The sequence below is a fragment of the Lactuca saligna genome, chromosome 8, assembly GCF_052625555.1.
Source record: "Lactuca saligna cultivar CGN05327 chromosome 8, ASM5262555v1, whole genome shotgun sequence".
NCBI lineage: Eukaryota > Viridiplantae > Streptophyta > Magnoliopsida > Asterales > Asteraceae > Lactuca > Lactuca saligna.
This window is the reverse complement of record NC_136424.1, coordinates 75,606,766-75,618,972: the sequence shown is the minus strand read 5'-3', so window position 1 is coordinate 75,618,972 and position 12,207 is coordinate 75,606,766. Positions and strand designations below refer to the sequence as shown.

The 12,207-nt window shown below is 30.3% G+C and overlaps 1 protein-coding gene across 1 annotated transcript; it reads left to right on the top strand.

The window, feature by feature from the left end:
• The first annotated feature begins 937 nt into the window (after positions 1–937).
• Positions 938–2,019, top strand: LOC145007981 (profilin-1-like). The gene is made up of 3 exons (XM_078966595.1): positions 938–1,176; positions 1,495–1,632; positions 1,734–2,019. The coding sequence occupies exons 1-3, from the start codon at positions 1,054–1,056 to the stop codon at positions 1,866–1,868; spliced, it is 396 nt and encodes a 131-aa protein (XP_078822721.1). The 5' UTR covers positions 938–1,053; the 3' UTR covers positions 1,869–2,019.
• The last annotated feature ends 10,188 nt before the right edge of the window (positions 2,020–12,207 follow it).

Below are 12,207 nucleotides of genomic sequence, written 5' to 3'. Positions count from 1 at the left end.
AACATACATGAAATCCTACCTAAAACCAAAATCAAACCTAAAACTCTACAATAAAGATTATATTGTATTCTTTTTGGTTTGTTGAATTTGGAATCTAGTGGAGAATGATGAGAGAAAATAAGAATAAGAGAATGCGATTTTTTATAAACGGATGACTTGAAGACAAACAACTTCCAACCAAGATTGATCCCTTTCCCATTCTACCTGGTTGTGTGTATTTCTGGTTAACCCAAGGCTAGCACAAACGAGTTGTGGACAAATGGAATGGAAACAAAGGCGACGACGTCTTCGTCACTAGAGACTAGAGTCGGCGAGATCGGGGAAGGAAGGTCGCTTCTGACTCTTAAATGACCACCAAACTCTAGTTGCATCTCTTTTTCTTCTCATCGGTCTCATACATACCAACACCTAACTCTGTGTGTTTTTTTTGGCGAGTGGATTACAGATCCGACAACATTGGTTGCATCGATAGGTGGAACAAATCGATGGATGACGAGAGTTGGAGAGAAATAAATTTCACTGTGGTAGCCGACAATGATGGTGAGAATGTTGAGAGAGGAAGAAACGACAACAAAGATCAACTTTGTTATGGTTGTGTTTACAAAGAGGATGGTGGGAGGCGAGGTAAGGGTGTAAAGTGGGTCCCACCATATTAATCAATCATATTTTTTAGTAAAAAATAACAAATTAACAATAAAAAAATGAAAAATAAAATAAAGAATGGTAATTTAGTTTTTTATGTCTATGGAGAATCCCAACGTGCAACAAAAATACATTTTAGGAAACAATCCAAGTTAAAAAAAAAATTAGAGACCAAACACATAAATTATTCTAAACCACAAGGTTATTCGCATAATTTACTCTATTTTTAATATTGCTAAAATTGAATCAACTAATTATTTTAAAACAAAGATTACACACGCTTAAAATGAGAAATCATCGTGATAAGTGCGTTTCACATTTTCATAGTTTCCGAGCACTCTTTATCTCCTTCCACCCCCGATTGTCGTTGAGATTTTGCACAATAGTCGGAGTAATAATCGGAATAACAAGATGTCGTGGCAAACTTATGTCGATGATCACTTGATGTGCGATATCGAATGCAACCACCTCACCGCCGCCGCCATTATCGGCCTCGACGGTAGCATCTGGGCTCAGTCCCCCAACTTCCCTCAGGTTCAATTCCTCTCTCTTCCTCTAACCCATAATTTTCGCTTAATTTAATTCACTTTTTCCTTCTCGACTAAAGGTTCGGATCTGATTCAAATCGCTACCCTCTGAATTCAGCTTTATTGACTAATTTCTAGTGAAACCCTTGTTTTCTAGTTGACTTCGATCATTTTGAGTTTTCAATTATTAGGTTTTCAAGTTTTTTCAGGCTGTTACGCCCTTCGATATTGATAGTTTCTGAAGATCGTATAACATTCAAATCGGAGTAAAAACGAATGACTGAATCAAAATCCTTTTTTTTTTTTTTGGCGAATACTGTTATAGGTCAAGCCAGAGGAAGTTACCTGTATCATAAATGACTTCAATGAACCCGGATCACTTGCTCCAACTGGTTTATACCTTGGTGGGACCAAATATATGGTGATTCAAGGCGAAGATGGAGCTGTTATTCGAGGGAAAAAGGTTATATAATTAAATCCCCCCTTTTTTTTGGCTCTAACAATCAATCGACTGTTTGAACTGAAAATCAATATCATCTGTTTTTGCAACTATTATTGGTATAGGGATCAGGAGGCGTTACAATTAAGAAGACGGGAATGGCTTTGATCATTGGCATTTATGATGAACCAATGACACCAGGTCAGTGCAACATCATTGTTGAAAAGCTTGGGGATTATCTCATCGATCAGGGCTTTTGATTTGCTTTTTTGTTCTTCAAATTCTTTTTTATTTTTCCCCTTAATTTGTGTGGTTTTCTTTTGGTGATACTTTGTGAATTTGTTTGTGTACAATTTGTGGTTCACATGTATATGGTTTGATTCTTATCGACTAGTGAACATTTTTTTTTCTTGTTTTGTGTTTCATATTTGTATATAAGAATGTTTTTAAAATGAAGCTAAAAATGCATCAAGATAAGAAGGTCCTTTTAAATTAACTTTTAACCATGACTAAAAAGAAACTTTTTAAAAAGTCTTGAAATCTCATTATTTTTGTTACTTTTGGCTTTTATCTCTTAAAGTCCACTCAAACGCATTTTAAAAGTTCATTTCCATCTCAAATTATCCTAATATTATATATCTAGAAAAAGGTATAAAAAACAAAAAAGGAAACCAATATTATATGTATAAGTTTTATGTTATAAAACTATGCAATATTATATGTATAGAAATTATCATAATATTACATTTGTTAATTTTATGTTATAAAATTATGCAACATATAAATTAACATACATCAAACAATATATGTTGTTTATAAAAAAATACATACATTGATACATTATATATGTTGTTATACTACATGTATTGGCATACATCATATTAATATATTTACTATTAAAAAAGCTATCGAAAATTTCATATTACACACAACATACACTTAAAGTATTTTTTAAAATATTATTCTTTTTAATTTTTCTTAAGTAACTTGTGTAAACATATACATACATACAATCAAAAACATACATACGGTCAAATATAAAAATACATAAATGAGTCATATAATATTATAGTTTTCAAAAGTAGTTCCAAATGTAAAAAGTTATTATAGGAATTATTCCTTGTTAGTTAGATTTTTTTTTTTCATTTTTAACGATTTTATTTTAAAAATAAAATAAAATAATATTAATTTATCTGTGAGTTTAAAACATCTTATTTTCATTAAAGAAAAAAAAACAATAAAGAAAATATAGTATTTTTACTTTAAACATACACAAAATAGTTTTTCTTAACTAGTTTGTATAGGAAAAATACAAATATAAACTAAAATTGTCTAACAAACTAACCAACAACATCTGAGAGAGGAAAATAAGTTTATTTTTTAATGAAACTAAGCAGTAACATTAATTTTAAATTTATTATCATTAACTATTGGATTTACATTAAAGATGTCGTCTTCATAAAGATTTCAAGCTAACTTGCATGAGCTCAAACATGAAGTTGAACATCGATATTCAAATAGAATCAAAACGCCGTATTAGTAGCCAATAATGTTAAAAACTAAATTGATACAACTTTATAAACTAAAAACAAAATATTTTTTGGGTAGTCTTTAATAACTATAAATAGTTAGGAACAACTTAAGGAACATGATGAAATAACTCGTTTTTTATACATTTTTCGGAGTATAATATTAGGATCATTTAAGAAGGAAACGAACTTTCAACTTTGCTTACTTTTTGTCATTAATTTTTTTTCATTATCAATATGCTACTGAACTGTTGAAACTGTTCTCAGTTTCAATAGTTTAGTGACAAATAGATAATAAAAAAAAATTTAGTGATTAAATATGAACAAAATCAAAAATCGATTACTTTTCAAGTCATTATCCCTACATAAATAAATATAGTAGTTACAAATAATATTTTAATAAAATATCCAAAATCTATGTAAATATAAATAATCAAACATTTTCAGCATAAAAGTAGTTATTTATTTTTTATTAATAATTTAATTCGAATTATTGAATTCGTGATAATATTTAGAAACTCCCGTGAGATGTGTCCTGATCATTGGACGACATTCTTATCCTCTTTCATTTCATTTTCACAAAAAGGGGCATTTTCAAATTTCAATTCAAGAAAAACAATAACCACATAAGTATACCAACTACCACAACTTTTGACCTTCAACACATTTAAACTTGCAATAACAACCCATACATATTATTTAGGATATTGACTAAACTAATAAGTTTTTGGTGTTTTGTGAAATGACTATTTTGTTCGAATGAGTTTTTGGACCGATCAAAATATATTATGGCTATATTTTTTCATTGGTACCAAAAAAGTTTCAAAATATTTTTCTATTTATGTATAAATGTCTGTATCAAAATATCAAATAACACTGGTTTTAGTCGTGTTAATATCATAAAGTCTTTAAATGTCTGTATCAAAATATCAAATAACACTGGTTTTAATCGTGTTAATATCATAAAGGACTTTATATATTATGTTTTTTTTTTTTTTTTTTTTTTTTTTTTTTTTTTTTTTTTTTTTTTTTTTTCGAATCTAACATAAACTTCTTTTTTTTTTTTTTTTTTTTTTTTTGAAAAAGACTTTCTAGTTTTTTCAATTTGACTATTTTAGTAGTTTTTTTATTCCGAAAAAACTTGTCAAAATATGAGTCTTTATATATATATATATATATATATATATATATATATATATATATATATACACACACACACACAGAGACACATTAATAATCGTTTAACCTCAAATGCTGAACTTTAAGAGGTATAAGACTAATTGCAATATGTACAAACCTTTTATGCCTTGAAAAAAATTAAAATCTTATTTGGTCAACATACATCATAAACAATCGCGTTGCCTGTTGACTCATTCCCGTTTCCTTATCCTATCTAACAACCTCCACAGTGTGTCGTCATTTCTTCCACCTTATAAACTACACCTCTTTAATCTTCTTGGCTATATATATAACCCATCATACACCTTTCTCCTCCGCCCGCTTCTCTGCTCTGCTATTCCAACTGCTGACCACTACCCACCTCCAACGTAGTCGGCCACTTCCATCATCTATCATTGTTACAATAACCTAAATCAACACCACTCACCACTTCACTCATGCTACCAAGATATAGTAGGTATGCCTTTTTCTGCCTTCAACCAGTGAAGCTACTCCATGCGATATCTTCTTCCTTCTAGATTTGGTAAACCTTTGTCGCTCTCTTCGTTAGAAAACCCCACAAGTTCTTCCATTTCACTTTTTTTTTTTTTTTTGAAATCATATGCATATCAAGGTAAGAATTTCTTGATTTTTTTTTTTTAATTTTGAGTGTAAAGTTTAGGACTTTTGCATCGGCTGGACCAATTGGGATGACTAGGCTTTTTTTCTCTATATGTCTTGGCACGCACACACACACACAAACCACTACTACTCACTCTTTCTTACTCTGTCCAGGGTTACGAATATTCACAAACAATGTTGATTTGTTGAATAGAAGTTTTTTTAATGATTTGTTGGTTTTGTTCAACAGCCTCACATTGACACACTCGTTTGATAAACAACCAGTGAATATGGCTTCGATTTTGGGTTTAGGATACATGCTTAAAATATGTAGGATTAATGGAGATTTTTTTTCCAGAGGTAAGATTCTTGAACAAGTTTCTCTTTAATTATAGTTTTAATGGATTTTTTTGGAGCTTCTTATGGATGTTTGGTCAAGGTGAACATCTAAACCATTTGAGATGGTTGATTTCAGAATTAAACACCCATTTCTTTATCTTCTCGAAGCTTATTCTGAATCTCTTTCCAACTTCTTTAATTTTGATATTATTTGCTTAATGTTTTGTTTGAGATTTTACTTTTGTTGGATTGATTTGTGAGAACACTTACAAACATGTGACATCCTTAATTTTACGGCCATAAAAAATCGATTTCGTTTATGTTTTATAATAAAATCAGAGTAACTTTTTAAAGAAAGTATTGCGGAATTTGTTCCCAAAAGAAAATATGATAAAGTTTTATCAAAGCATTTCCGAAGAAACGTATCTTGATTACATTACAAACTTTGGGATGTCGTTGTCAATATAGATCAAAAACATAAACAAAACATCATAGGCCACAAAACAAAATTGGCCTAAAAAACAACATAGGTCTTACAACATTCTATTTATTTTTTACTGGCTTAAAATCCATAATCTTTCGTCAGATCATCCAACTATGCTCTTGCCACTACCTGTAATACAAGAAACTCAGTGGGTCAAGCTTGGGAGTCTAGTGAGTATATAGGGTTTTCAACCCACAATAAAAAAGTTCATTATTTTCAACAATCATTCAACTAGATTACCCGTTTCCGTTATCCTCACTTTACGTCCCTAAAACATATAATAAAAGGGACCTAGCCTAATGATCATCATCGGGGTAGACACTACTGCTAAGGGGATTCCTCAGCCATATATGTTGGTAAGGCAACCATGAGGGGGGTGGAATACACCGGTGAATACATCGTTCACAAACACCTACAAGTTGTGAACGTTCCACTAAACTTCCTAGAATAGTTTGTGGTCGTATATACTCCGCTAGATGACTGGATCATTGTCAACGTCAAGGCCTCTTCTCATTTTATTTCATTACACACCAACTATTTCATCTACCCATGTTTTACCTAACATATTTTATAGATATAAAATACATATACAGTTCAGATCTGAAAAACAAAGTTTAAATCTTTCATACAACATAGATATCAAAGTACTATATATATATATATATATATATATATATATATATATATATATATATATATATATATATATATATATATATATATATATACAGTTTAGATCTGAAAATTTTAGATCTGAAGGAAAAATTTTAGATCTAAATGAAAAAATTTAGATCTGAAAGAAAAAGTTCAGATCTGAAAAGAAAGAAGTATAGAGCATACATCTCAGATAAACAGATAATATATATACACATAACACGTAATTTATATAAAATACTTCATATCTATGTGTAAGATGAAAGTGATTATACACTCACTTGATAAGGTGGTGATTCGGACAACACTTCACTTCTTAAAATAATCTCCTTTGATGAAACTGGGAGGTTTGCTTAAAAACCGAGCTCTGCGGGGGCAGAGTTTCTAAACTGAAAAACTCTTTTTCTCAGAGCCTTCGGGTGCTCCGAGGCTTTCTTATAGTGCTAGGAGGTTTCCTAGGCTTCGGGGTGGTTTAAGGAGGCTAGAGAGAGAGAGAGAGAGAGAGAGAGAGAGAGAGTAGTAAGAGAAAGAAGTGGAGAAAAGTGTGAAAATGAAGGCTGACCTCGCAGCCCTTTTATAGGTCGGAGCCTCGCAGGTACGTTGGGCGTACTTCGGACATACGCAGGGCGTAGTGGACACACGTCAGTCGTCGGCTGGGGCTTCGTGGCACATATCGGACCGTATGAGATTTAAATCACACAATGTACCCATCTTCGTACACGGGGCGTACTTCGGTACGCAAGGTGTCCGAAGATAAGCTGGGCGTACCCCTTGCACCCAACTCGTATTTTCACCATCGACTTCTAAAATTCATAACTTTCACATACGAACTCCGTTGTCGACATTCTTTATATCCACGCGTAGGTAGAGACATACTTTACAACTTTTGTTTAGACTTCGTCGGCTAATTTTGATTTTATTTTTAAAGTTGTATTTTTATAGACCGGGACAGAAAAAGTCCATTAAAAATCCATAACCTATTCATCCAACGTCCATTTCCTTCTATCTTTTTACCGTTGAGCTATTATTAATGAGATCTTCGATTATTGTTTAGGTTGTCTCGGCCAAAAAAGGTCGATTTATTATTCGAACTCCGGGCTGTGTACTAGTAATTCGAAATTTGGAAAAATTATAACTTCCTCATACAAAGTCAGATTTTGGCGTTGTTTTTATGCATGCTCTCAGTTTAATGAGCACCACGGCTTTCGTTTAGATTGCTAAGGCTAAAAAGCACTTTATCGTAAACTCACTTTTTACATTACGTAGTGTCGTGCCCGTTTTGTCGCGAAACTTCGATAGGTCATAACTTCTTTGTTATAACTCGGATTTCGGCGTTCTTTATATCTACAAAAATCATTGTCACGAACACTACAACATTCTTCATAGATATCGGGTTTATCTAACATTTTATTTTTGACGCTTATATTTATTCTTAATTTCTTATATTCTTATAAACAAGTATAATTCACATAATACTCAAACAATTCTTTTTTATTACTTTGAAATAAGTTATATTTGTTGACCCTAACTATTACATCATTAAAGTCAATGCTTAGCCTCGAAACACGGACGTTACAAGACAAAACAAAGGAGATAGATTCAAGCTTTGTAAAGACATATCCAAGCTCCATTCACCCCTCATTTGATTCAAAATTTGAATTGAATCTCTTCAAGAATTACTTTAAAAACCCTATCACCCACACTCAAGATCGATTATTTTCAGGTAAGTATCAACTCAAGGTTGTGGGTGGTTTGATAACATCATGGAAACCGTCTCCATTTTCTTTAACTGTGTGTGATTGCAGCTCTTGAAATCAAAAACCATTTGAATGATATTGTCTTGGGTTTGTTTGGTTACATGTATGACAAAGGTATCTATCTCACTTTCATGTTTATGTTTTTTTCTTCTTTCAATTGTATGAGAAAGTTTATGTTTTTTTGTTGATTCTATTTTATTCTAAGTTTATGAAGACACGGGGGAAGCTAAGTTAAAGGAGTGGAAGTTGTTTGTTTCATTGGATTTGGTTTGAAAGACATAAGTGGTATGTATTTTTTCCTTTCTCAATCGATATACTTTCATATTCACCTTCGTTTTGATGTTTTTGATGCTTGGAAGAGTATAGTTATAACTTAGTCTTCATTTTGTTGTTGTTGTTATTGTTTTTAGTTTCTAATAATTTTTGGTTTATAGATACTAATATTGAGTTCATAACAAGTGAAATCATCTCACTGGAAGATAAGGGTATGATAACTCTCACTAGAATCGAACTTTTTTTTGGGAAACTTGTTGTAAGACTTTAAATGTGTTTTTTCATGATTTTCTTTAGGAGAATCAAATCTTGGATCAATCTTTTGCTATTCTGGAACACACAAGGTTTAGTTACACACTTGGAATTAGACTTTTTTATTCTAATAAATGATTTTTGTCAACATTTCAGGTTGTTTTCATTCCAAGTTTAAGAATGTGAAGTACTTCTAATGCATCATGTGCTCATGTATTCTTTCTTGACCATCCTCTTCCCAATCGTCAACAAACATCCTTATAACTCTATTTCGACTCAAAATAGGTAAAGCACCTTGATTACCCTTTCCATCTTACTGAAAATTAATGCAGTTTTCATTTTCCTATTTTTCTCATTTTGTGCCAAGAACATTTGCTTTTATAAGGTCTGTTTACCTTCATTGTGTTTGACTTTCATAATTTTTGTTATCAGATTTAGTAGGTTTGATTGCTCATCTATATGTTCTCACGTTTTTTTATCTTAGAGGTTCCATTGTTCCATCATTTTTCATTGTACATCGATTGAGGTGGTATCTTTGTCTAATAAAATCAAGGAAGGTCATGTAATATATTTTATCGACTTATTGTTTAGTTAACCTAAATTTTGAATGTTTGTTTATTTTTTGATTTTGGGTTTATTTGATTTTATGGCAGTGTTATGATTTTTCTGCTTCTGCTTAGTGCATGGGATCGATGGCTAAGTTGACGACTATTTTCACATGGGTCCTCTTTTTCCCCAATTTTCTCTCACCCATGTTTTTCTTCCAATTTATTATCGTCCCCATAAAGATCTTCGAAATTACATGTACATCTTTGTCCTTTGTAGGTGATGAATAATTAGAAATATTAGCTTAGTAATTATGAAAAGTCATGAATGGTTAGTGTTTTTTAGATTTTATCTTTTATAATATATAATTTTCAATAGTTAGTGATTTTGATATCCATAAGCTGCCCTCTGACTTGGCATGTGGCTTCTAGGAGTTCCTATAGAAAAGATGATGAAATATGTTGTTGAGGTACTATATGCATCTATTTCATATGTTAATTTTTGGATTAGTTCCTTTGTTTAGTAGTAATTAATGGTTACCTCTGTTTTATAGTAAATTGACTTTATTTTTATTTGTTGTACAAGAAAGGTGTATGTTAACCACAATTAGTTGTTGAATAAAAAGTTAAAATCGGTGTATTAAGAGACATTAATTTCTTGTTGTTTTACATTACTATTTTTATGATCCATTGACAATATAATTTTAGTTTGTTAAATTTGGCCCTTTTTATTGATGGTTATTGAGTCCTTGAATGGTTTCTTGAATTAACAAAAACAAGTTCCAAATGCAAGGAGTATATTTACTACCTTTTTCCTTTTATGTGTATTTTTTTACTCACCCTATTAAGGTCAACATGGAAATAATGTTGTTGAGATGCCATTTATAGGTCTATACATCAAGAAGTTTCGTATGTTTCCTTTCTACTAGCAAATCGTCATTAAGATTAAGTTGTATCGATCATCACTTGTAGTTTTTTTATTATATTGTGCAATGGATTCTGATCCAGAGCATTGGTATTTTTTGATCTTTGTTTTGGTTGCTTGTGATTCCATGCGATTAGATGGACAAATAACAATGTATTTTTCTGCATTTAAGTTTCAATGTATTAATGGTTTTGTACAAAGTTTTTTCTTTGTTGGAACTACTGAGAACTACAAACTCTACTTATACATCTTGGAAAATACATTTTTTTATGTGTTTTTAAAGAAAGATGGAAATAGTGGTCTCTATTTTTTTATGAACCAAAGAACTAGGAATTCATAGTTAAATGTTTAGTGTTTTTTTACTTGGTCCAACTACCTGCTGTTTTTTTATTACTAATATTTTGTTGTTCAAATGAAAAAAATAATAATAATAAGATGGAATCTATGAAATGGTTTAAAAAATTCTAATTTCATGGTGAAGTGAAGATATTCAAAAAAAAATTGTAAGTTTTATACATGTCTTGAATCAATCAAGCTTATGTGAAATAACGATGACTTTGATTCATCCATGCATTGTTGTGGATTTGCTATCAAACACCAGCCTTTATGTGTTTGTGGTTGTGTAAAAATCTATAGGCGTGGCATTTTGATTGGGGCTTGATATGTTTTAGGAAAAAATTGATTTTTTTTTGTTTTATATTTTAAAAATTGTATGATTCAAATTATTAACAGAAATAAGCAATAAAGAAATTTGGTGATATTTATTAAGTTATTTTGATGTTAAAAAAATAAATAATAAGTTATAATTCTACATAAAATTTCCAAATAAGCATAAATTTAAAATTTAAAGACACTAGAGGCGGTCGCCATTGGTTTAACTCTAGACGATATAAATAACTTTTATCATGTGGAATTCTTATACACACTGAGTGCTATATGACTAAAAGTTAGATGCATACTGTTACAAAATCTCAACTCATCAAATGGATTGTGTAATGGCACCCGATTGATATGTAAAAGTTTCCAGCACAAACTCATTGATGCCGAAATAATTATTGGTCAACATGCTGAAAACAAAGTATTTTTGCAAAGGATTCCTCTATGTTTGTTTGAAGGTGACATGTTTCTATTCAAGCTGAATAAAAACAATATTCAATTCGATTATGTTTCACGATGACAATCGATAAAGCTCAGGCACAAACAATTCCAACTCTAGGTATTTATCTTCTAGAATTAGTTTTCTCGTATGGCCAACTTTATGTGACATCATCCAAATGGATATCACATGTCATTACAAAAGTATTAGTGAACCTTAACGAACAATTCAAAGACAGTAAACTCTATACATCAAATGTGGTATATAAAAAAGTGATGCATAATCAATCATGTGCTCATGTATATTTGTAAAATATTCAAACTTTTTATTTTTAATTATTTTTGATTTCGTTTCTACTAGCATGACTCTTATTGCTAATTGCATCTAGAAACTAATTAGTAAGAAATTAGTTGCACTTTTCACTTTGCGTGGGTTAACAACTAATATATATATATATATATATATATATATATATATATATATATATATATATAGAGAGAGAGAGAGAGAGAGAGAGAGATTAAAAAACGAAAGAATATGCAAGATATTTTTCAAAAAATAAATAAAATTGTTTATTTAATCTTAAAAAACTCAATCTAAAGTATTTATATAAAATTAACTTTTTCAATAAAATACCCATTTTTAAGTGATTTTATCTTATATACTTACCACCAACTATATTTCTTTTGAATTTTGTTAGATTTTAATTAAAAAACAAAACATTATTTTTTTTTTCAAAATTCCAGAATTGTTCCATGATTTAGGACTTATTCCTGAAATTAGGAATATTTTTGTGTCCATATTCCATAATGTAATTCCTCGTTAGATAATGTACTTTCTTACGGAATAATGTTAGTCAACAATAACTCATTTTATAGTGAATCATTTTAGGCTGAATGACTATTTCCCATAATACAAAAAAAAAAAAAAAAAAAAAAAAAAAAAAAAAAAAAAAAAAAAAAAACT

Coding starts and splice junctions, on each gene's coding strand:
- LOC145007981 (XM_078966595.1), top strand. CDS start 1,054: ATGTCGTGGCAAACTTATGTCGATGATCACTTGATGTGCGATATCGAA. Junction 1,177..1,494: donor AGTCCCCCAACTTCCCTCAG/GTTCAATTCCTC, acceptor ATACTGTTATAG/GTCAAGCCAGAGGAAGTTAC. Junction 1,633..1,733: donor CTGTTATTCGAGGGAAAAAG/GTTATATAATTA, acceptor TTATTGGTATAG/GGATCAGGAGGCGTTACAAT.